The sequence below is a fragment of the Vanessa atalanta genome, chromosome 13 (genome assembly GCF_905147765.1).
Source record: "Vanessa atalanta chromosome 13, ilVanAtal1.2, whole genome shotgun sequence".
Classification (NCBI taxonomy): Eukaryota; Metazoa; Arthropoda; class Insecta; order Lepidoptera; family Nymphalidae; genus Vanessa; species Vanessa atalanta.
The window spans coordinates 1,154,638-1,182,387 of NC_061883.1; the positions used below are offsets into that span (position 1 = coordinate 1,154,638).

The 27,750-nt window shown below is 31.9% G+C and overlaps 1 protein-coding gene across 1 annotated transcript; it reads right to left on the reverse strand.

The window, feature by feature from the left end:
• Nucleotides 1–1,774: 1,774 nt before the first annotated feature.
• LOC125068166 (sodium-dependent serotonin transporter) lies at nucleotides 1,775–25,806 on the reverse strand. Its single transcript, XM_047677206.1, has 13 exons — nucleotides 25,733–25,806; nucleotides 15,120–15,248; nucleotides 14,536–14,692; nucleotides 13,995–14,129; nucleotides 7,679–7,898; nucleotides 7,383–7,521; nucleotides 6,978–7,112; nucleotides 6,597–6,775; nucleotides 6,209–6,378; nucleotides 5,665–5,789; nucleotides 3,759–3,943; nucleotides 2,941–3,124; nucleotides 1,775–2,194 (listed from the first exon to the last, which is right to left on the reverse strand). Exons 2-13 carry the CDS (start codon nucleotides 15,201–15,203, stop codon nucleotides 2,123–2,125), a joined length of 1,785 nt encoding a protein of 594 aa, XP_047533162.1. The 5' UTR covers nucleotides 15,204–15,248; nucleotides 25,733–25,806; the 3' UTR covers nucleotides 1,775–2,122.
• Nucleotides 25,807–27,750: the final 1,944 nt, after the last annotated feature.

Consider the following 27,750-nt stretch of genomic DNA (forward strand, 5'->3'; position numbering starts at 1 on the left):
CTAGTACTAATACATAAATAGCCAACCACAGTTCGAATTGGTGTAATTTCCGGTAAGCACCATTGCATGTATATTGTATATGCAATTTAGTTGTGATTATAGGTCTTTTGCCGTAATTAAATAAGTCTATAAACAGTAATATATCTTCTAGCAACATCATCGTGGTCGAATAATATCAAAACTTTTTTCTTACGAACAAAGAACATTCTAGAACAATTTTGACATTTATATACCAACACTTAGTAGTTGTAGTAAAAAACCTATGTATGATGCGTAGAATAATTTGTGATAGAAATAAAACAACGATTTTATAATCAAATGTCCAGACGGACCTGTAATGGCTGACACAGGCCTATCTACTCATTTGTACTTTATTTCTATTTGATAAACCACACGACAATCATCTACAGATAATGGACACCTAGACATCGATTCTAAATATACAAAAATGAGTATTAACAGCATTAAAATTATGGCAACACTAACTGTGGGTATACGAACTTTTTTTTTTGTAATTTTATATAAAAACACAGCACAGACAACACACGATATTTGAGATATGATACGATATTTAACATATTGATTTTAATTACTAGTAAAATACGAAAATGGAATATATTTTTTACATATTGATTCAAAAAAAAAACCGTTAAATAATTTAAAGTACTAGTGACAGTTATATCAATTACTACAAATAAAATTATGATTCTCTAGTGGTTTGATGAACTTGAAATTATTCAAAAATAATACCTCTTATTTTCTACGTACGATAACAAGTATAACCATATTAAACACGCTAACATCAATACATAATAACATCAAATAACATGCGCTATCTTAATACTTAGTAAGCTACATTTTAGTGCCCGACTCAATTAGCGACGTACAATGTCATAGACTTTACATCATTTAAATTTACCTATTATAAATCGTAATAATAATAAAATATTTTAAATACAAATTGTTAAGAAATTTAATAATCACATTTCTTCATTCATTGCCCTGGAATGAAGAAATGCTATTCAAATATACTTATTATGTGATAAATAAAAGCATGAATGAAATCGCTTAATACATAAAGCACTTAAAATCATTCTTTGCGTCAAAGTAATGAATTGTATAATTATAGTCTGACCAGCATTTCGTGTTACTTATATACAAGTAATACACACATTATATACAACTACAAGTTCGTTGTTAATTTCTAGTTTTTTCTTTTTAAATTCTAAACCTATGCTTCATAAAATCCTATTACATAACATACCCGCCTTTATAATATGTTATTATTTAATGAGTATATATTTTATTAAATTAATATAACATATATTATTAAATACATTCTTGTATTTTGATTCATTATATAATTTGTTTTACTAATTTTATACGAAGAATATTTATCTCAATTTAAGATACCGTTATATAAACATCGCCCTTGTAGACCCGTACGATTCTTAAGCTATATTGAATTATAATTTAAAGCTATAGTACATGTAGGTATAATATATGTATTATATATTAAACACTTCATAAAACTTTCATAATATGATATATGTATATACATTGTGCTATTAAATCAAGTCAATTGTTTAAAACTTTCCTTAGAAATGTTTTTTTTTTATGACGACGATATATATTAAACTATAAATAAACTTAGTTTAACTATTATGTTAATATCCAAAGCTCTAAATATCCAAGCGTTTTCTTAAGTAATCGGAAAATATAAATGATTATATTTGATAAGAAATTATATTCACTAACGTTAATATTTAGACTCTACATTATGGGTTATCCTAAAGTCATAATGAGATCCGTCTTTGTTCTAAGTTCGAGTTCAGGGTTTGATGGTAGCTAACAAAATTATTAGCTCAATGGACCTCAAAATCTTGTGTGCCATTGAAATGTACCTAAAAGAGGATCCCGATTAGAAATTTATTAATTGTATAGATTACAAAAATGAATTAATATCTGTTGGTAATCCACTAAATGTACATGTTTTATTATTTTGATTGGCAACACCAATAATATGTCAGTATTTGTGAGTCATGTAAATTTAAACAAGCCATTCGATGGTGGGTGGTTTCGTTTGTAGTGTCGGATAGCTTTGGGTGGTGAGGTGGTCAGGTCACAGGCTGCACAGCGCGTGGTCAGCCGGTGGTATGGAGGTTTCCACCGGGCGTATGATAGTCTTGAATCGCTATAACAATTGAGAATAATTTGAAGTTTTTTTTTATTTGCGATAACCACATTTCCGTGTATTAATGATTCGTGTACCAATTATAGATATGTGCAACACTTATTACGTAACATACAGTCTAGTTGCTTGACTATAAGTTTTTTGTAATAGCTACTAAATACTATACATAACAAAACATAACTATATTCTAAAAAATAACAATAAAAATGTCGTCATTAAAATCCTAGTACATCATAAATATAACGCTTAAGCTCAGTTCGGATATTGTTATAATAAAAAAAAAAAAAACATTTGTTTTCGTTATATTAGATTAGGTTCAAAATGTAATTGACGTTAAAATTTTTAAAAAGAATATTTCAAGAATAAATTTAAAATACATCGGTTTATATAAAATCATAATAAAACTATATATGTAATTGAATAATTTATAAAATGTTATCTAAATAGATCCTACAATAGTCTCATGGGTACTCAATACTCTCAATATTTTATTAGAATTTTCCAATTCTTATATAATAAGAGATTTGACTGGGATAATCTTCTATTTACTCAAATAGTTAATAGACTTAGTTGAAATTTCCAAGAACTCGTCAGTGCTAAGTCGCGAAAGGAGTATCTAACTATGATACATGTATTTCAGGTTGTTAAGCCGATAGGACTATTATAGTTTCAGATACCTCGCGATATGAGGGTGAGTGATATTTCGCTTATATATATTATAATATTAATTATCAGGGTGTACTCACGTTGATACAATTTCCAGGAGTGATCAGTAGCTTGTAAATGAAGTATAGGGGTATACAAGAGACCGTAGTGCCAGTCATGAGCCAACCTACACGGATGGACCAGCGTGGAAACACGTACTCGCCGCCGAGCATCTCTTCGTGGGCCAGCACCGAGAACACGAACAGCACTAGGAGGAATACGGGGCTGAAAGAGAAATTTCATTAAAATTGTTTTTAATGGGAGTCCTAAAATCTATGAAATGCCAGAACTTTGATTTTATTTTTAATTTTTTTATCTGTATCTACTCGGCGCGGTTTCACCCACTTCAATCTCACTTGCTTCTTAAATATTTTTTAATGGCGGACTGATAGATGGGCCACTAAATGATTGTTTGATGAATGGGTCACTGCTGTCCATAAATACTGGTCATTTAAGTAACATTAATTATTCTTTATATCTAATGCGCCTCAAACTTTGGAAACTAAGATGTTATGTCGTCTTGTGTCTGTTGTTACAATAGGTCACACATCCTTCAAACCAGAACAAAACATATGCTTTTTGGTGGTAGAATATATGATGAGAGTGGGTGTTATTTAGTCGCTAATACTTTCAACTTATTGCTGCACTTTGAACAGTGAGTAAACCTGTGTAATTACAGACACAAAATCTATTACATTTTAATTCCAATGGTTAGGGAAGCATTGACGATGGAAGGAATGGTTACTTAAAGTTCCATTATCTTTATTCGGAGACCATTAACAATATTAATAGTAAAATTGATCATAAAATAAGAAGGCTTTCCTATTTTAAGTTTAGAAAGTAATTAAATTAACTTTACCTGATATAAGACCAGCACGCCCGCCAAAACCAGCCAGGTTTATGTCCCAGCATGCTCTGCACATCCTCGGAGAAGCGTCCGACGCCGTACACCCAACACACGCCCGCCGCTTCCGCAAACACCACGAACAGGATCGCCAGCCCCGGACCGTACACATTTAGAAGGTCAACTAAGTACACGCCCCCCTAAAACACCATTGCTCTCATATAATAAATAGTATTATACAATAATAGTATATATACAATTATATAAAAATATATTTTTAATCTGTAATGCTTTTAATCATGAAAATATAGGATGATTAAAGGTTTGATTGACATTTATGTTAGGAATATTACATATTCTTAAAAAGTAGTAAAATTGTCTGTATCTGAGTTGCATTGTCTCTGATTATAAAGAATATACTAGTCCCGCAAAATGTCGCGCTTATTCAAAAGATTTTTTAGAAATTTCGAAACCTATGACAGGTTTTGTTTTGATTTAATTTAAAAAATTAAACTGCAAGTCACTCATCATATACATTTGGCGCCAAAATGATGAAACCTCTTTTAAATAAAATTTTTAATAAGAAATAGTACACTTAGTTCAGTTAAAATTTGGAGAATACTTTAATTTTGTTTACGTTTTTCTTTTTTTTTTTCTTATACAGCGTTAATACCACGGCCTTAATAAACGGCCAGTAACTTTTATCCGCTCTCTAAAATTAAATCTTTGTTAAATCGTAACAATTTAGTATATTCCAATAAAGAATCCTCTTTAAGTTTCATCAATCACCATTTGCGGCTGGAGCTCTTCAAACTAAGACTGATTTTTTATATGCAGCCATAATCACTGGGACAGTACGCGAAAAGTTTATGATAGATTCGGGTCTATGCCGGGGGGGGGGGACTCTGAAGTAATATATAGTTTGATGTAAATAGTATCTAAACAAGATCAAGATCTAAAGAGTGATAATAATTATATATTTTTTATATATTAATTATGTAGTATGTCATAAGTAAACATCGAAAATAGTACGATAAATGTAAGTCCTGTTAAATAAAACGAAAGCGAAGTATCCACTAAATATAATCTTAGTTCACCACACATCGCCAGGTCATCCCTCTAAGAGGGAGATGAATTATGCAACGGAATACATTCTCGCCTCCAACCCCGGTGTCTGATAACAGACCGGTAATTTATTGAATACATTTAGTATTTGTTTTTGAGATAAAACGGACAGTCGTTAGGTATATTTTTATTTAATTCTTACTTATTTTAGCAATGGAAGTAAATGACAGAAAGATGTAAGTTTACAATTTAATATCATAAATTTCATAAGGCAGGTTTTTAATTTTTTTTAATATCGAAATGAGGTTAGTCTTCAACCGATGAACCCTGTTGTAAAGTATTAACGGTTACGAGATTAGAAAGAAATCTCTGTCCGGTATGAGCTATACGACAGCCCATTTGAATTCAAAGTCAGAAAATATGTAGATACAAATTTAGTAGCTAATACATTATTTTTCTTGATTTAAGCAAATCAAATATTGTGAATTTGTATGTGTGGATGTAAACTGCTGTACTGTAAAAATATTCATTTTTATATTGCGCAAAGAACGTGTCTAGTACGTTCTTCAGGCGCTTCCTGAATCACTGGTAGGTACTTTTGGTATGAAACCAGAATTTTGTATATTAAAATATATATATGTTAAACAAGTTTCAACCAGCGTGTTAGGAGGGGTGGTGAATTTTAGCCATAAAAAAATAATGCAAATCTTTCATACCCATCAAATTCGGTTCAGTGGTTCAACTGACAGACAGACAGACAGTTACTTTGGCCTTTATGATATTAATATTCTTATATTTCCTTTAAAAAATCTTTTTCAATTCAAACCATAAATGTATAAATAAATAATAAGCTTACGTATGTGGTCGTTGGGAGGGCGCATATATATATGAAGAGCAGTAGAAACGCTACAAATATCTCCCGATGGCGGCCGAGTACTCGAGGATACTCATCACACAGGGCGGTCGTCACTGCTTCTAAACCTATAATAAATTACTTGTGTAAATATATGATAATTTTGTGTAAATTCGTTAGTAATATAGTACCGTAGCTAACTAGGGCGATGATATTCGCAAGGCAGCGGATAGGGATTGGAGGAAGGGACAGTCGAGCTCAGTGTTGTGCTATTGGACTATGTCTATGAAGGATTACGGTGGGCTGAAAAGCTGATGATGATGTAATAATAAAAAGTGAAAAATTATTTATGTATAGAATTGTAATGGTAAGCTTATGACACCAAGATTCCGACTCCGCTGGTCGTATTAATTCTTTTGTGCCGAAATATTCGGTGAGACTTGTTTTGATATAAATCGAAGCGTCAGCTACTTATGGATAGTAAGATGGAGATGGTTTCGACCATTTTATGTTTGCAAAATAAATATTGTCAGTTTTCGAATCTTACCACCAAAAGTGCTATCAAGTCCAAGGGTGATGAGCATGAGGAAAAAGATGATGGCCCAGAACACAGAACCGGTCATGGTGGCGATGGCTTCCGGGTATACGATGAATACCAAACCCGGTCCCTCTAGACCAACTTCTTCGATGCTCTTGTTTTGTACGTGGGCCATGTAACTACCGAGACAAAATGTAAGATCAGAAATTTGTTCAAAAATCCAATACCAAGTTTTAGTAAATTTATACTTCTATTTAAATATTATTATTTAAAAGGTATGGGCGAAAAAAAAATGAATATTACAATGATGTGACTTCATTAGTAATACGAGAATCTTTAATATGGATAACAATAAGACTGAATGATAGAAAAGAACGGAGCCTCTCGAAAAACGAACCCTAGAACAGAGAAGATGACGAATCCAGCGAGGAAGCTGGTGAGGCAGTTGATGGAGGATGTGATAAGCGCGTCGCGGTAGCAATTGTTGTTAAACTTGTTGTAGCTGGACAACGCCAGTAGCGTGCCGAAGCCTGGCCCCAGGGAGAAGAAGATTTGGGATGCCGCATCAATCCATACCTGGATGTAATAAAATGAGACAATATTTCAATGAAATAAGGATTTTACGAACTTGAAAAAAGGTTAATACTCAATCTATTTAATTAAATTAAATGGTTTTATTCGGATAAATTGAATATTAATTAATTAAAACAATAATTTATTAAGTGTAGCTTAAGGGTAGATATGCTAGGTATGTTTAATAATAAAATATTTTTTTTACCTTTGAGTTCTGCAGTTTGTGCCATTCTGGTGTAAGATAATAGCGGATGCCTTCAGCCGCTCCTGGTAGAGTGACTCCCCTTGCCAGAAGAATCAGTAGGACAACATACGGTGCTAGTGCCGTAACCCATACCACCTTGTCAAAGTAATAAGTCAATAATACAAAGCTACTGACGTCTTATAGTTAAATAGCAAAAACGCCTTTATTCTTATCAACAAAAGATTCAATGCTTAGTAGCAACTGTTCATGAGTTATGGTGATTTAGAATAGGTTGAGTGTCTAATATCATCTGATGGGATCTGACAGATATTTTATATATTTAGTTTCTTATTTTTTGACTTTTTTAATATTTGTGTTACAAAATGAAGAAAATAAAATTGACTAAGTGAAAGTTCTCTAACTTACCTTTCCAGCACTTCTAACACCCTTCCATAGCGAGAAGTACACCAGCACGAAGACCCCAAAGACGCACAGCGCTAGAGATGGTTTGATAGGACCCATATCATCTAGCCCGTTTGATCTTTGCTGTTCCAGAACGTTGCGCCTGATTGAATCAAATTTCGAATATTAATAAACTTTATTAAATTGAACAAATAAATTTATAATTACAATCACAAGATTAATTTAACAGTTCGTCAATAATGGATTATTAAATAAAATATATTTTAGTCTATAGTTCAAAACAAATAAAAGGCACTCACTCAAAGAATTCTTTAGCAGGTGTTGAAGAGTTGGGGTTGATCTGCGGCGAGGTGACGGGCATGCAAAGAGGCGTATTCCATTCATTATCACAGCTAGTCCAGGGCAGCACGGAGTTGATCGACGCCAGAGACGCTATTAGATAGTACACCGCCCAGCCGATAATCGTGTTGTAATACATACCCATGTAGATGTCGATCATACATATGGCGTACCCAACACCTGTGATACCAAAGAATAATTAGATATATATTTTTTTTTTTTAGATATATATTTAGTTAAATTAAGCATTTACGTGTGTGCATGTCTCATCATGGCTGCTTCTCCGCCGCGCGCCGGTGCAACACTTTTATTAAATCAGTGTGCAACTAGCCTCATGGTTGAATTGACGCAGTCCTACTCCTTAACATATATAAGTAGTAAAAATGTCTATGACTAAATTTCCTTGTCTTTTATTAGTGTCTATAATATTAGACAGTACGAGAAGGCTATATTAGAGTAGGGTAAAGAAGGCAATGATCTTTATAGTGATAACAATATATACGATTATACGGAAACCTTTCAAGCGTAATTATGTTCGTGTAATGTTTGGTATATAACATAGTCGCTTCTTAAAAATTGTTTTAAAAAATGCATGCTCTGAAGGTCCTATGCACTTAATTTGGTTTTAAATTTAATTCAATTGATCCCAATGTTTTATTAGTTGCATCGGTGTTTGAAATGGAATTAAATGTTCAACAAACGTTATTACATTATCTCTTCGATCGTATCTGCTGTAAAGCGTATAAACCATTTATCTCTTAACAATAAATCTTCAAACACTTAAAATCGAATTAGTCGTTTCTATCGGGCGGCAAGTCTCGCCTGCAAACTTGCGAAGTTGGTTCCATGTTTGATCAAATCAACGCCATCTGTCGGTAATCAAATAATATCAACGCGCTCGCTAATTGGTTTAAATGTCGCGAGATGGCACGATTTATACGCATTGATAACAAATCTTACTTCGCTACTTTGAAATCAAATTTCCTAGTTACGAGGTTCAAATTTTGCTCCATCTTCTTTGACCGAATAAATAATAATAAACATTTTTTTGGCGCTCAAATATTTGAACCAATTCTTTTTTTGTACGATATTGTTTAGCGTACGTATCATTTACGAGCGATTTCTATTTATAAAACTTATTTGGTATTTATTCCCCCACAAAGCAGCAAAAGTTTCTGACTGACGTTCTGAATGGCGACTGAGCCAGTGCACAGACGCACAAGGAACATCATATTAGATCTAGTGGTTGACTATGTTAGAAGTTGTTGAAATTTCTGACATAAATAGTATCCATGGGCCGAAGAGAGACAAAAATGTGGCTCATTCGCATTCCAAAATTAATTAAATCAAAGGGCACTGTCATATATGTTCCCAAAAAACATTACGAATTTCGACCACATTCGTGAACCGTGTTAACAATATTTATATGCGTGGTTCGGTTGAGGAAAGCGGCGATAGCTCTCGATAAGCGAATGACGAGGAAATGATGCATGGAGTGTAGATAAGGGTTATATATTCGTTATTAACATTATACAATCTAAATTACCTTATATTTGATATTTTACATAGCATTCAGTGTCCTAATATATGTCATATAACTTACTTTTAGATCTGAAGTGTTTTTATATAAGAATAAACTTCGTAATACACATATTAAAAACAGACTTACGTGACTTAGGTGATATGCTATTTTGGTGCAACTACCCCTTAAATGTGATAAATATTAATTTCTATAGCCAACGTCACATATGACTTTATGACATTTTCCAATCATTTCCTGTGGTGAGTTCCGAGTTTATTATTACAGAATAGTTCTACTGGTTCATATTGAGAAATTTAAGACTTTATAATTTTCATTACAAGGACAAACAGGACTCATCTCGTTTTAATAATTGGAAAACCAATTTAATTGACTGCAAATCCTCGCTAGTCTCCGATAATATCAACTATATTAACCGAAGGAAGCACTGCAATGACGAAATCAACGAAAACAATATAAATAAATATACCTTCGCACGGGTAAAATTTACACAAAGCTGTTTCCTCACTTTGAAACATTTTTTTCGAAAATCTACGTCCTAAAGATCTTCATTAAATTTTAATTAAAGTAGACTTATAACTTCAATAATACGTATAACTACACAAATATGTCACTAAGTTTAAGCGATAATTTATCAATCAACGGTTTCTGTTAAGAAATGTATAACTAACTTTACCTGACTTAACGTTATGTGACGTTTTCGTAAATACTCCGGAGACTTACTTAGAAGAGAAATGTCATTAAAATAATTATCTACCGACCGAAAGTAATTGTAACTTTAAAAAAACTTAGAAAGCAAAGATGAAATAAATTATAAAGAAGATGGTTGTCATTTCTTTGCAATGGCTAGATTGTCACGAACGTTTTATTTAGGGATGGAATAGGGCGCTTGTGTACACAAAAATGTACTGATGGATTATAGACTTTTTGTAATACTACGTTAAAATTCAAATTCACTTAATAAGAAGTCTAAATTCTACCACCGGCTTGAAAGATACTTAACCATAATACATAACGAAAAATCAACGTAATTTTAAAATAATGACGTGTGTGCAAGTTTTAAATTCCTATATGTGTGTTTGTGTTTGGCTGGACAGGCGGTTAGTTTATAATGAAGCTGCTGAATTCAGGATCCTTTCAATTCCGGTTTTAACCAATAAAAACATATCTTTGTTTGTTCCATTCTCGTCAGACGAAATACGACTCGAGCCTCGCGAAACACGTGAAGCCGTTGATCATGCGCCTCGTCTCTCGCCGGGCGTGCTAGATTCGTCTTCCCTCGGATAATGAGGGAATGAAGAATGCACCTGTATGCCCACACTTGTGTTTATAAACTGGTGTATAAACACAAGTAAAACATAAACTTTGCGGTAGATAGCCCTTATGTTTGTCACTCATCCTCTTGTTGGAGTATGGGGATGGCAGTTCCATGCCCTATCTAGAGCGGTATCCTGTTCGTCCATTTTTCAAGAAAGTTTATATGATATAGAACTTCACGCCACAGCGGTATGTAGTAACGCAGTAACCATAAATATCAACCAATCACGACCAACTGTACATGAATATACACATGTCGTTGAGTAATCCAAGTCGAATGCAGTTGCTCAAATACTATTAAAGACGTATTTAAATATAAAAAGAGTTAGTTCAAAAAGTTTAGTAGTGCCTTTTTCTTCTCAGTTTTTTTATTTGATTTTCTATTCGGTTTAGAAGCTACTGACTTTAAATTATTCAATTTTAAATTATTTGATTGCTAAATCTTTTTATTTAAAATGTTGATGTAACGTATTGACATATAATCTTGAAGTATTCCTCTACAGTGTTGATAAAATATAGTGCCAAGTCTTTTTTTTTTTTAATGATAGGACGTTTTAGAATTTTATCATTAAGAGAAATCGGTAAAAGTTCAATAGACGACGCGGTCGGACTATTTCAAATGACCCTCGCGACGAGAGCAACTCAAACATTTGCTAAAGAGATTTCGCGTCCCGACTTCTCAATATACAACTCGCTAGCTACGTATTTCATTCTACCAATGTTTATAAAAAAATATATATATATACCGAACTTGTTTTTAACCTTTACCCAAATTGATATAATCATTTATTTCAATCCAAAAAATTTTTATTCAAAAAGATTCTTGTTATCACGTCTGAATCGTCTTGCATCAGTTTTTTTTTTTAATTCCAATATGCAGACAGACAGACGGAGGAGTCCAGATGGTAAGAATTACATTGTCAATGCGCCACCAGGCTTGGGAAATAAGATAAAATGCCTATTGTTACTCTGACTCACTGGACCTTCAAACCGAACAGAAATAAGTAAATCTTTTTGGAGTTAAAATATGCGAGGAGTGGATTATACCTATCCAGATGTGCTTGCACAAAGCCCTACCACGAAGTAAAACTTAAACGTAAGCTAAGTAGAGCTACCACCAGTTCGTTATGTATATTGTATCGAAATGAAACGGCAAGAAATTCAGTAGATACTCATTTTCGCAGATAAAATTCATACTCACAATAAGTATATAATCACAGTTATGTCCCGCAAATAAATCCAATTGGACGAACTCAACGCTTTGTTACAAATAATAGTAAGACACACTTGTAAATAAACTGAATGTGTATATCCAAGTTATGTAAAAAGTTTTTGCCGTTGTTCTTCCATAGAAGATTCACTTACTCAATAGTTAGTTTATTGAGTATAAAGAAGTAAATTATTCAAAAGTGCTTTAAGAACTCGAATTCATTCGATTGTAATGACTCATTGATTATGAAACGCGAAATAAAATAACGAAAATTAGAGCTAGATCTGATTTCGTCAACGTAATATTTTGATTATCGATTCGATTATTGGCATTAATCGATACGTTGTACCGTTTATCGATTTTTATTCGTTGAATATAAAAAGAACCTTGTTTAAAAAAAATATTAAATTATTATATGTAGTTTGGTATAACGAGACTAAATAGTATGGCCACTGGCTAGTGTCCTAATAAATATATGCTAAATGATGATTTTTAGGGATCAAATCTCACTGTATCTCACATTAGCTACTGTAACTCAAGACTAATACACTTTATATAACATAGTGTGTTAAATGTGAGTATTTAGTCCTAAAGCTACATTTATACTAACGTGATATATATTGGAACTATCCTTAAGAACCCAAGAGGCAAGTGGCCTCTATTTCATACATTTTAATTTCACCCCTCCAGCGTCCATCCCCACCATTTGTCTTGCGTTAAAAGCATTGCTCCTGTATATTTATAAAGGCCGATGTCATTGAGTGAAGTGAGGAAAACAATTGATGTGAAATGTTCTAGCATTTTACGTCTAGTCATGTCCTGCCGACTGGATATTTATCTTCTTAAAACCTTCGGTCACTTAAATGTATAGATCGGTTCATTTACTGACATTAGTGTGAGTGACTCTCGTTAAAAGATCTCCTAGTGTGCGTGAGATGATAAATGTAAATCAGATTATATTTGTTAACGCATCGATAATTTGATTATAGGTACGCTTGTGTTTTTTTGTCGACTAAGACAATTACAAGAACTAAAATTTGCGTGGCGTATAAAAATCTCGTCGATATTTAAAATAATGTCAATATTATAAAGATCATGATTGATGAGCCCGATTTTGATCTGGTAGTACATCTCTATGAAGTATTTATCTTCAAAAGTGTTAATATTGTTGCCGACGACTGCGTTATTATTATTAATTCTTCAATTTAGTTCAATCAAACTTTTCGTATAGCAAAGTTTGCAATAGTTCGTAGCGATGGTGAAATCACCCAGCCGAGATGGCCCAGTGGTTAGAACGCGTGCATCTTAACCGATGATTTCGGGTTCAAACCCAGGCAGGCACCACTGAAATTTCATGTGCTTAATTTGTGTTTATAATTCATCTCGTGCTCGGCGGTGAAGAAAAACGTCGTGAGGAAACCTGCATGTGTCTAATTTCAACGAAATTCAGCCACATGTGTATGCGGGTTGCATTGGAGCAGCGTGGTGGAATATGCTCCAAACCTTCTCCTCAAAGGGAGAGGAGGCCTTTAACCCAGCAGTGGGACATTTACGGGCTGCTAACGTAATGTAAAATGTATGAAAACTAACTTACTTTCCTGTGAATTATTTGTTTGAGAATCATATAAAATATTTATTAGATTAAATTCTTTGCATAATTGTTTACACAATGTAGATATTTACTCGAAGCACATTCAATAAGAACCGGCTAAAAATTAATTCCCGCGGGCAGACGGGAACGAATAATTACTTAGCCGAGGCAATGAAGATATCGATATATTTATACTTTGATCATTCCATCACTATTCTTTATAAGAAAATCGTCCTCAATGCCTTAAAGGAATCGTAGCTTTCAAATACCAATCTCGTAATTCCGAATCGTTTTTTCCTATTTTCAAATAAATATTTTTATTATATTTCGATCATAATTCAATGGAATAAAATGTTCCTTCTTGTAAAATTGATTTTACAACAATTCCGTTTTAGAATTTTATACGTATGTTTTATATTAGGAAAACATTTATCGTATACATTTTCTTAAAAGCGAATTCTTTATTTTCGTATCGTATCAGTGAATAAGTTTTTCTTCAATATTTTGAATTTAAGACAAAAACAAATTGTAAAATGAATAATGCATTTACTATCAAATAAAAGAAATATCATCATATATAATATTGCTATTTCATAATAATAATAAATAAATATGTACCTTTTAAAGCTGGACATATTCTTTTCCACAGCGTCAGACATCCACAACGATGGTACTGCCCCAGCGCGAGCTCCATGAAGAATAATGGAAGACCACCAAACAACAGCATCACGCAGTAGGGAATAAGGAAAGCACCTGGGTTCAGGAAATATTTAACATAATTTAAATTAAGAACATATCTTAATACGTTAGAAATTTTATACCAACGTGTGGAACTGATCTATCTTCACGTTGTAGTTAATATTTTTATCCATTCTCAACATTCTCTAAATTAAGTTTCCCAAATACATTCAACTAATTGTAAAGAATCAGCTTGGACATAAATCGTACTATACAATGGTAAGGTTTATATTATGATAAATTGATTAACTTATTTATGGTATTATCGAAGTTAACTTTTTGCCCCCAAATATTTACTATTAGCGTTTGCCATATAAAATTGTCCTTCATAAGAAAAAAAACACTGATATTCCTGTAATCTAGAGTTTTTAATTTGAAATAAACAAATTAGTAATACAATTATGAAATAATATATTCTTACCGCCGCCATTTTGATAACAGATGTAAGGGAATCGCCAGACATTTCCAAGGTCAACAGCAAACCCTACCACCGCGAGCAGGAACTCCGCTTTCTTCGCCCAAGTCTCCCGCTGCCTTTCCGGAGTCAGGGACACCACGATGGATCGCGTCTTGTGGCTCTGTTATGATATTATTATAATGTTAGAATATATATCTTATCCTGACGACGGAGCAACGTTGGTAGTAGTTATTTAAGCTAAACAGCATGTTCTTTATTTTAAGCCTTGAAGAACGGTAAATAGAAATGATAAATCTATTATTTATCTATGTGAGTAAGCTGTACAGATACACGTGTGTGAGTAGTGAAAAATATATTTAATTTGATAAAAACGAAATTTATGATAGTCGAAAATATATTTCTTCAGTGATAACATTTCTTGTTTCAGTGTATAAGATCGTATAGAAAAGTGAACACGATCTCAGTCATTATATATACTTGTATGCGTCAATATATGAGTATATCTGTGGTAACACTGGCTTACTCGCCCTTCAAACCGGAATACAACAACATTAATAGTAATATATTATTATGCATATTGTACTAACGTTGTTGGCGGGTGGAGGCTGCGCCGGTGGTAGAGCAGGAGCTGTGTCGGGCGCGGTCGGCGAGTCCGGCGGCGCGGACGGCATCTCCTCGCTGTCGCCGTTCCGCCGCTCCGGCCCTGGGCTCTCGCCCTGTACACAATGACCAATATTAATCCATTTTTTTACTCCAAAAAATATCATCCTTCTGTTCTTATTTTCCCCAATTTTACTTGGGGTCGGCGCAGCTTGTCTTCTTCTTCCATACTTCTTTGTCGGACGTCATCTCACAAGTAACATTTTTCTAACCATATAGTCTTTCACACAATTCATCCATCGTTTCTTTGGTCCCCTACCTCTATATCCATCCACATCCATTCTCAAAACCTTTCTCACAACATGGTCCTCATTCCTCCGCATAACATGCCCATACCAAGACAGCCGTTTTTACTCCAAATAATTGTCATAAATATTTGCAATCCTTAATTACCTTAACCTTAAAACTGTCTGTTACCTATATTTACCTAACTATATTATTGTTAGCATTCTTACAATACGGTGCATTGTTTAATAATAAATTAGTTACATTATTATAGCTGTCTTATTTGTATATCCTTAAAAATAGTTTACAATTATAATTCGTTATTAATTATTAAAAAAAAATCAATAAACAAAATATTTTTAAAAAAATTACTTTAAGAAATATTAACCGTAGAAATTAAGATGTTACTTTCTGTGGTCTTGTAATTCCACTAGCTTACTCACCATTCAAACAGGAATACTTACCGGTAGAATAAATGACGAAAATAACGTAAATATAACGTACGAAATTGGCAATAAGTGATGTTTAAATTTATAACCGCGTTATAATTAATAACTAAAATTCATTTTCAATGACTGTCTGTTCCATGTTTAATCTTTGATTCTGAATAGATGTTCCGTTTAGATTTAAATCATGAATGAAATGTAATCATAATAAAATAAAGTGAAAATATTTACGAGTCTTTCATCTTTGCATGTTATTATTTTTGTATATTATTTATTTATTTATATGTATTATAGAAAATTATTTTTTGACTATATTTTCTATACAATTTTTATATTGTATTGTTAAAGAATTAAAGAAAAAAGCATTCTGCTTTATATTGAACTTTATAACATTACAAACATATATAAAGATGTTATGGTTTTAATAACGGTAAAAATAAAAATTTAATCTTATTTATGCGAAACGCTTATTAATCTTCATTAAAATATATATCATATTAATTTTAAGCGATCTGTGTTATTAAAATTTGTCGGTTACGTTTTTAAATTTTAATTTCTAGCGTTATTACAAGTTGATTAAATAAACACAAGCAACAAAACGTCAGGCGTGCGTTAAGATGGATTAGCACATTACAAGTGGATAGATCGCATCAAATTGTCATTGTATTATTGTGTAAACATAACATTTTGCTTAATCAAGGACTTAACTAGTTAGTATACTGTTAAAACAAACGTCATTTCAATTCCGGTCACTGTTGAATTCCAATTTTAAATTCACTGATTGTCGAATACGTTCTTACTGAACAGCTTTACAGTTTAGAAAATCTTATTTACAAATAGAAAATGAAAGTGACTCGAAGCCACAGTTTGCTTGTTTGTGTAGCGAGGCTGCGCCGGCAAACAGCTGCGCGTTGATTGCTTTGCAAATAAAAATAATGAAGAGTGACCCTCACTGCTCTAGGACTTGTTGCCTTATTTAAAAATATTTACCTTATTCTATCGTACTTAAATCTCATTGAAATTTTAAATATGTAAGGAGAAACGATTAATGTTTTGATGGAATTGTTCAATTTAAAGGTCGTTTTTAAACCATTCCAAAAAGTTTTATTAATAGAGGTTCTAACAATTGTCATAAAAAAGCAATTATTTATTCTCATGTTATACTGGAAGACTCTTATTTGAAGACTTTTGCACGTGAATAAAACAAAAGAAAATATATTACACCAATCAGAAACGCTTTAGCCCCTTAATTAAGTACATAAAATAAATACGTTTAGTCGTTTAGCGAGAGCTAAGGTTTATTAAGAGAGGCGTGCGTAGAGTAATGAAAATGGACGTGTTAAGAAGTCTGTTAATCAAACACTTTAAATGTGGGCTTTACCTAAAAAGGAGTATATTGGAAGAGGCGTTTGGGTTGATTTGAGTAATTTGTGTTAAATACTCTATGTAATAAAAATAGTATACACTATACATACTTATATTTTTCATTCTTAAATACACACTTTTTAATTGCAAAATAAAAAGGCAAGATTACGGTAATGTTTTTTCTGTAATTAGTATTAAAACTAATTTCAAACATAAGACACTAGTAGAGAATTAAATAAATAGTTTTTCATTTCTTGTAATTTTTTTTTTATGTTTCGTAGCAACTTATGTAGCAACACTACGAATGTTGTAGCGTTATGAGATCAAGGAGTTTGTTACAAATTGTCAATAGTTAGCGTATAGTTAAAGTTATCACGTGATTTCCAGTGTTTGCAAAAAAAATACAAGTTATTAATAAACCAATTTAGTCTGATGTTTTATTGCATAGATTCCGTTTAAATTCCATACTCAGGGTGAAATGAGGAGAGAAAAATAGGAGATTCCTTTCCTTTTTCGATTTAATGGCACTGTTAGTAATTCAACAATACTGTAATAAATATATAAACGATACACTTCATCGTTCTATTTTTTTAAATGTAAATAAACAATGTTAAATTTGTTTCATTCGTACTTTTTAAATATTTTCATTTTATAGTTTCATTTTAATACACATTAAGGTAATCTTACGAGCACAGATTTGGTAACAAAATATAAAGAGATAAAACACAAAACATCGAAGTAAGCGGAATTCCTCTCGTTTACGGCCACTTCAAACGTTATTGTCAGTAAAACCGAAACTGCGACTTTTCCATAAATGCATGCATATATTTACATCGCCTATAGATGTATTTAAATATATTAGATAGAGCGTGTTAGGTGAAAAAAAATATTTCGCGGATAAGTTAATTCTAAGCCAAGACTATCCGTTAGGTTTAAATTGGTTTTTTGTTAAGCCAAAGAAAAAAATATTAAAATTTTACTTGATTAAAAATATTAACTTACTTTATACTTTATTTTACACCACAAAGAGAAAAAAAAATACATGGATACACCCTAATAAAAGTAGCATACAATTATATAATTTTGACGACCTAATCGCTACATAGAGATCCAGTATTCAAATTGATTTATAATAGAAAACATGATAGAGATCTTACGGTAACAATAATTGACCGATACAAATCAGTTAATTATTGTTTCCATAAGTTCTAAATTATTGAACTTAATCTACGTTAGTATTTCCTTAATCTTCTATTTCTATATTATATTATATATTATACATATATAAAATAGCATGTCCCGACTGACTGATTCATCATCGCCGAGCGTAAGCTGTTAAAGTAAGGGCCATTAAATTTGGTGAGTAGGATCGTTTTATTGAGTATCAGCCCACTAAGGAAGTAATTTTGGAAATTCTAACCCTAAGGGGATGAAACAGGGGTTGAAAGTTTCTATGAAAGTCCGTATTTTTTTAAGTTAGAAACATTATACTTTATTTTTGGGATATTAGTACAAATGAGGAGATAAGTATTTAAGCGTTTCTGGATATTCTAACCCTAAGGGGGTGAAAAACATACTAATGTTTTATACAAAGAGGTATTAAATTAACGTTATGTTTTAAGTTAATCTGTTAATTTATTTAACTTCCACGCGAACAAAGCCGCGGGCAACAGCTAGTTGATCTATAAAATTAAATCTTATTTTAAATTATTATACTCTTTCCGATCATATGAGTTGTCAAAGAGTAAAGTTAAAGTTAAGCAATTTTGAACACTCTTTTTTTTTTAAATAAATGGATCAAGGAATCAATGCATAAATCATGAACATTCAAATTAAACAATTCGAAAAGATAAAGAGATGTCTAATGTAATTGAATAGGAAATTTCTAATCACTGACAAAGTTTACTTAAGCTATTTGAATCGTATTTTATTTGACATTTCTCTCTAAACTTTAAACTTTAGAATATAGATTAAAAAAAAGACCCGGGTGTTTTTTTTTTTATAGATGTATTTATAGTGATGTTCGATCACATTATGCCAGTATGTCGATATTATGTCAGCACCGGGTGCTCAAATATGGTGCTTGTGATTGGCATATGGTTATTAAAATAGTATATATATTATATAAAAGGATTATTTCTTATCATCCCTATTGAGCAAAGGTAATCGATTTTATCATTGGCATGGATCTGGTTCCATCAGGCCTGTGGGCGTAGGTTAGTAAATACACATGGGGCAGAATATCCTCTCGCATATGCCGAGTGTGAGATAACTAGTCAAAAAAAAAAAGAAACTAAGAGAACTGCGATTGTTCAGTATTTACAAGTTACAAAACGTTAGTCTTAATAGATAGTTTTAAGTTTAAAAGAGCACCATTGTATTTTCATGTTCTTAATTAGTGTTTATAATTCATCTCGTGCTCGGCGATAAAGGAATACATCGTGAGGAAACCTATTTGCTATTCGTGTATTAACCCACGATGGAGTAGCGTAGTGGAATAAACTCAAAACTTCTCCTCGATAAGTGTTATTAGCTCAGCAACGTATTTGAACCTGTAACATTTTTGGTTATGATTTGCGTCTTCTACTGAGCCATGTCGAGCAGAATAATTAAGTCTTACGCAATTGTAAAATAACATGAAGTTTCATAATTATAACGTAAACAATTTAAATTTCGTTCCGAAAGACATCAAAATAAAACATAATTTTGGCTCCAGTCATGAGATGACAGCGTTTTTGAAACATCTATACAGATAAATAAAATTAAAAAGTCTGTCTGTGATTACCAAATTTCCATTTTAAGTTAATATACCTATTTTAAAGTCACTGAAATCAAAAAAAAAAAAAAATTTTTGTTTGTCTGTCGGTTTGTCCGTGGTAATCTTCGAAACGCCTGAAATTCAAAAGCTAAATTATTATAAAGAGTATTCCGAAGTACCTTTTAGTCTTTGTTTTATCAAAATCGGCTGAGTTATTTCATGTATAATTAGTGCTTTTAAAACCGCGAGGCAAAGCTTGTAATAAATATTTGTATGACTTTTGAATTTCAATCGTATCAGTATAGCAATTATCCGAGGTGCGTTTGTGTTCCGATAGGTACTTATCGATTGGAGTTATATAAGAATTCACTTCGTATCTCACTCGTAAAACGTCGACAACTGACTCACGGTGGTACGTCATTTTGATACGTGTCATGTCGTATAATATCGGGTATCACATTCTGATATTATAGGATCGTGTGCCAAATAGAATACTATATGTTTGTATAAAATACCTCTACAGTTATGTGATACAGAGTGTGAACATGATTTTTTTAGGAACAAAGATAGGAATGCCCCAATGAGCTTTATTGAATTGAATCGAATAATATATTTTCTTAAAATTACTTGTTCATAAAACTTCCATCAAGAAAAGACTTTGCTCAAAAGTAGGACAGTAAATTATTTAAAAAAATATTTAAAGTATTATTAAAAATCATAGTAAATGAATTGTTTATGGAAAAATATATTTAGTTAAGTCCTAATTATAAAAATATATTTTATAAGACAATTATCACTTGGGACATACGCAACGGCAAGCCCAGTAATGTAAAGCATTGCGGACGGTTCACAAGGTCATCGAAGGCATGCAGCATACCTCATGTGGAATAACATCGTGCTAACTAACATTTGACCCATATTCATGGTGAACATCACAGCGTAAACATGTGACGAACGTACACAAAGATACATAAACATAATTAGAGTGCAAGGAACGCGTGTACGTAATTAAACGGTATAAAGTGAAAAACATTTTCAGGGTTTTCATCGTGTATCGATAAAAAAAATTTAACTCGCATGTCTGTCAGTCAAAGGTGAACCACTAACCGATGTTTAGCATAAACGCTGAAGCTGTTTTCATTATTTTTAATGGAAAATTTAAAAAACGTTTTTCTAGAATACCTTAATAAATAATAAGATATTCTAGAAAATATTCTTATAATATAATTTTAATATGTTTAAATGATGGTATTTAATATATTTAAGCTTTAAACTACTTGTATCTGCCATCAAGCCGGTCTGGGTACTGTTCGGGTGGGTACTCATTATTATTGCATTTCGGTTTAAAAAATTAGCCAGTGTTACTACAGCCTTTGGGACATTACATCGTTATTATTATTTTTTTAATTTAATCCACAATAAAAGCAAAATACAAGGATTTTTTTCTATGTAGTTTACCACTTCGGTTTGTAACGTTTACATCGAATTAAAAAAAAATCAAATCTGTTATAGTATTATTAGTTATTTACGGATCAGACAAGTCAAAGTCTATCTACAATAATGGGAACTCTCTTCCCGTGTGTCGAATATAACTCTACAAATAATAAATAGTGATAAACTGAAAGAAGTTGTGACTAGAATTAACGACTTATAAAAATAACTATTTACCAAAGAGTGGGTCACTCGTCACATTTATATGTTATACTTATGTATTATAATGTCTGACTGCCTCGTTGGTCTAGTTTCTTGGCATAAGGCTGCAGACCCCGGTATTTCCTGGGTTCAAAGCCGATAAAAAAATATTGGGGTTTTCTATCGAAATTTCTCAGCAACAACTCGGAGTCTGGATGTTGGAATTGTCTACACTCCTGTGCATGTAAAACCATTGGTCCTGCACCTGAACTCCTTCCGGTTGTGTTGGATTTGCCATCCCAACGGATTATAAAAGTGAGGCACTAGAGAGTTCACCTGTATTTGCGCACACACTTGGGCACAATAGTATGTCCGCCGCGCCGTGGCCGCAATCGGTCAGGGCGACATTATTATATGTACATGCCTTTAGTTAAAGAGACGCTTAATTAGTCAGTTCATATTGTTTATTTTTATTTTGAAACTTATCGTAAAACCTCAATTTATTTTTTTCGCTTATTAGTTTTTATTTAAATGGCTAAAATAAAATGTATTTTGAAATACGAGCCGCTTCGTATCGAATTTCGCGTGGAAGTAGAAGATACTTTTACTAACTACGTCGATAGTTATACCGTCGTGCCGTTGGTCTCTCCAGACATTTACTATGCTATCTTTTAACATTTGTATAATAAGTAATATTTTATATTTAAAGTAACTTATTTCATTTGTCTCCCCAAATGGGAGGCCTATGTCCAGCAGTGGACGAATGCGAGCTGATGTGTGTGTGTGTGTGTGTATTTCATTTGTTATTTAAGTTTTTTACGACAATAGAAATTTCCTAGTCGTATTTTAATGAATATATTTCGTATTATAAGTACAATATGTTGTAACACCACAGCGGACGAACGCGGCGAAATGTTATCTCAAGTCTGATACAGTTGGTAACGAGATTCATAAGTTTTGAAACATTGTCAACAAAACACATTGATAACTTAGATACATTGAAACTTATACTAACTCTAAAGATTAAGAACACATTTAGTATAACAGCTATGGCGCCTACTTTGCAGAAAAAAACAATCAAAATACTATTTCATTAAATAGGCTCTTAGGCTCTTTTTACATTTTAAATTACCTAATTTATTATCAGGATTACCATCAGGAAATCAAATAATTACTCTTTCCTATGAAAAGCACATGCTTTATGCTTGGCGAAAATTTTAATGTACAATTTTTAATATTTGTTTAACTAAATTATCATTATGAATCGACAAGCTAAGCCTTAATATTAAAATTGATAAATAAGGATCAATTTCATTCAAAATTATCTCTTTTGATATTACAATATTCCAAGAATCGATTTCGAGGTAACGTTTCTGTAACGTTTCCTACTGGAACGTTTAACTTCTGTAACGAACACGCCGCTCTAAGTTTTTTAAGTAAAAAAAAAATATATATTATGTTTTGTCTTATTTATTACATACGAAGTGAAGTTTGTATAAAAGAGAAATGAAAATTTTAACGAAAAAATCTACAAAGCATTTTGGGCAACGAGTGTTTGAAAAGGAAAGTAAGGAAAATCGGAATTTAAAGGGCTGAGGAATAAATCACAAAAATTAGACGTAAAATCACAATGGTTCCGTCCAATTATTTATTTGGACTTAATAAACTAAATTTTAACGGCATTCGTGATTATTAGATACTAAATATTAGTACTAATTTTACTTGTTTCAAAATGTCGATTAGAAAATACTTGTTGTTTAATTTATATTTCGATATATATTCATTTTCTACATTGCACATCTACATAAAAAGTATTTTTAAGGCAGATATACTAATCATGTAATTATTATAACTGGCAATCATTAAAAAAAAATCTAATAAAGAATACTTTATTTGAGTTTGGAACTTTACTTTTCAAAGATACGACAAAACGAGTTATTGGCGTCCTTGACCTTTTTACTCAATAACTAATCTCTTACCCACGAGCCGACAAAGATATCTCTTTGAAAACACAACAACCTCTACAGGTCATATGGACTTGTTTAAATAATTTTAATTCTTTTTAGCTTTTCCATTAGAAAAAGTAACTCTAAAATGACTCGCATACTATACTTTGTTTTCGTTGTCTGTTTGTTTACGTTTGACCATCAAAGGTTCTCGCGCGGTCAGAACGTTTTCAGTCTCGTTGACGAGCAAATATTTCGTAACAAAAAAAAAAATCAGCTTTTATCTTCTTTGTCTTTAAAAAGGAAATACTTTTACTTTTTGACGAGTTGTTTCTTTTTTTATATTAGATTCCTTCGCGTTTGTTTATTTTAACAGTAAGGTTAGTTTCAGGATGATGTAAGTATTGCGGACTTTAATTTTCATTTAAACAATAGAATGAGGATTTTTGGACCAGTAGCGTTTAGTTGAGAATTTATTACCATCGTTTCTGAGGCATAGTTTAATTTGTGTGCACTAACTTTTTAAAAACTGTATTTATTATTTCAGTTCGGAAAATGATTGTTTGAAAAAATTGTAGAAAAGACAGTTCAATTTACAAATCTGTGTTGTACTTGGGCGATATAAGGAATGGTTAAAAATTCTTACAGCCCCAATGTCTATAGGCAATGGTGACCGCTCACCATCAGGTGGCCCAAGTACACATACAATAAAAACAAAAAATAAAATAAAGAAAATTACTATAGACGTACAAAAAAGAGCTATATACTACCTAAATATGGACATTTAGAAAATCGACAATATTAAAAAAAACTAACCGAACTGTTCTATGTCATACTGCAGTTTCTTTAGAAGGCTACTATCGGTTAAGAAAGTCTATTATATTATACACAAAATTATAAATACATTTTAGTTAAGATTTACTTACAACAAATTACTAACTGAATATTTCCAATAGTAATAGCCATGATAGCCATTACTATAATAAGTAATACTAGCTGTCAATCCCAATTTTACCCCCTCAAGAGTTGAATTAAAAAAAAAAACAGCTTACGTCTTTTCCCGGGACTCAAACTCCTACTAAATTTCATCAAAATCAGTACAGCGGTTTAAGCGTGAAGAGGTAACAGATAGAGTTACTCCCTCATTAATAATATTAGTATAGATTTGATATCAAAGCCTATGTTCACTTAGAAAACGGCCAGGAGCAAACTTTCCACTTACACATCGCTAGGCTGGTGAGTTTTTGAGGCTTAGCCTAATAGTTTTATGGAATATAACTAAAATCTCACTTCATCTATTAAGAGAGCTTATCAACTTGTTACTTATTTAAATTTACTACAAAATAATTAACGAACGGATTATTAACAATCGTGAATAGTTTCATTTATTTATAAACTTAAATCGTAGATATATTTCAGACTTTTAGAAAAAATATAAAAAATACTTCTTTTTTTAAAATTGGGAATTTTGATTCGTTTTTTTTTATTGTTTATTTTTTGTTATTATGTGATGAACTAGCCAATAAGAGTGATGTACATACATCTCTAAGACTTTGATGTATACATAGAATTAGATGTATATCACGTTGGCTTTTCAAAAAAAAATTAAGAAAATAAAACTATGAATTACTATTAATGGTATTATTTACAGTTGAGGATCGATGTCATCTAACCAGTATAGAACATTGATTAAAATATAGGTAAAATACTTTATTCAAGAAGGCTCTTGTGAGCACATTTGTTTCGTAAATATTAAAGAAGTAAATTAAATTATTATTCGTATGACGTATTATTATTCGTATGAGTATATTACAAACATATACATTTTACGCGTGAAGGCACCAATCGGTAAATTCGTGTTTAATTATATAAATTAACATAACGAGGTAACTGCATGTGTGAGACGAGATAAGGCCTGCAAACACCAACCCGCATTGTAGCGAGACGGTTCAAGCTACGAATTATACTCAACTGCGTATAAATATATAATGTAAAAGTTTTATCAAAATGGGACCATTTGTGACACTAGTGCTAGAGAAATAAATTGTTACTTATTTTTGTAACAGAATAATGTATCTGTTCCACAATTTATAAATTCTTAATGTATTGATAGATGTGCGTGAAAATGAGACAGTTTAAATCACTAAGTTGTTTGTTAAGTGCCTTACCTTATGTGTAAGTAGTCGTCAGCGTTCAGGGGATAGAAAGCTCATGTCGAAGCGTAGGAGATGCGTCATAGCTGGATGTGTGTATCGCGCGGTGTCTGGATGCAAACTGACGACGATACTTCACCATGAAGACACGAGGGCTGCTGGCTTGGTGGGCGGGGCTTGGACACGCCCATCGCAACAAGTTGCTCCCACTGGATCAAGTCTGATCTTGGAATTATTCCACTTCATTGAGCTATATATACATGAAAGGGACTCAGGAATTTATTTTATAATTTCTTTGGATTGTTTTATAGTAATAGTTAAAAAAAACACACTAAAATGAGGCATCAGTTTAGGTAATCGACATGCAAAATTACAAAAAATATTTTCTATTAATTTATTAACTAGTATAAGTATACTGGTTGAGTATTCTTAAGTAAGAATACTCAACCATATACTTTAACTTTAAAAAAATATTACTTGCGAAAAGTTACTAATATTTATTTCAAATAAATGTACATAAAACCTTCTTACAAGTTATTATTAACGTCACGCCCCGGCTTCACACGGGTGCAATACTGAAAGACCTTTTAAAGGTGTACAATACTGTAGTACATTATTTTGATCTATCTTGTAGGGTTCAACCAGCGTTTGCAATGTAAGCGCAAATAATGTGTTTATTTACATTACTTTAGAAACCTCTACAATTATCAGTGTTTCTTTACTATAATGTGCATGTATTATACATATAAATTATAAACCTTCCTCTTGAATCAATCTATCTATTTAAAAAATGACGCATCAAAATCCGTTGTGTCATTTTAAAGATCTAAGCATACATAGGGACAGACAGCGGTAGGCGACTTTGTTTTATACGTATTTGTAATGATTATAAAATACCGAATTGTACACAATTAATTAATGTTGTATCTGTATTTTCTAAGACAGTCTGAACTAACCCTAAGGCACGGTATAAACAACGCCCCGCCTTCTATGTGATTTTTCTAGATTGGACCAATCTAAGATACCTTGAAGCAATGATCGATGAAAGCAATCAACTGTTCCGTCTTTCTGATCTCCTGACTATAGCTATCATTGTGTACTCGAATAAATAAAAAAAAAAATAAGAATATTGACTATGTCTTGCAAACCACAGATAATATTGTATTAGTTAAATCAAGTAAAAATTTTTTTCAATATGTTACACTTGCTTATTCTTTGTGGAATATGACATATGTTTTAGAAAGAAATATCAGAGAACTGATTAAGAAATGTTGACGTAAAATACTTAGCTGGATTTTGTTTCTCAACGACAATTGTGGTTTGAATTCGAATTAAGAACTAAGGAGGAATATCAATTTATAAATGGTCTGGCCGTACTACTTTTATTTCCATTGAGTGTTGTCTTGACTTAATTGTTGAAGTTTCTTTATTAATGTTTGGTTTGAGTCTAATGTAAGAAAATAACTCTAAATATAAATAACTAAAAATAAATAAATTATCTTATATGCTCAACTTACTAGTAGTTTGGACTACGACTGAAAGTAAGTAAAGAATCTAAAAAAAATCATCAGCGCACGTACTCCATTTATATTTTAAAACTGTCTCTCTGTCTTTAACTATTTTAAGATACGCGTACCAAAATATAACATGAACGAGTAAATTATGATAACATCTGTTTTGGTCAAAGAGATCTCGACATGCGGGCATAATCTCGGTTGATATTAATAACATCTATGCGTTATGATGTAATGAATATAACTATAACCTGACCCGATTTTACACGGGCGAAATAAAATAAATAGATAGATAGACAAAAAAACTATTATATTTAGGAAGATTGTGAACACAATTTCTTTATGATTCCCTCTTTAAGGCGGAAATTACTATGTATATTCTCATATTAATACGTTTGCTTTGTTCCACTTTATATGACTATTACACGAACGGAGGAATATGAAATTTAACACAGTTAAAGTTTAAATATATCAGGAATGCAGATAATTAATATTTATATGTAACATGCGTCGGAAATT

Excerpts from the sequence above, each read along its gene's own strand:
- LOC125068166 (XM_047677206.1), bottom strand. The coding sequence starts at position 15,203 with ATGCCGTCCGCGCCGCCGGACTCGCCGACCGCGCCCGACACAGCTCCT. Across the intron at positions 7,899-13,994 it reads AATATGTCCAGCTTTAAAAG|GTGTTGGGTACGCCATATGT; the intron begins GTACATATTTAT and ends TTGGTATCACAG. Across the intron at positions 2,195-2,940 it reads CTCCTGGAAATTGTATCAAC|CGATTCAAGACTATCATACG; the intron begins GTGAGTACACCC and ends CAATTGTTATAG.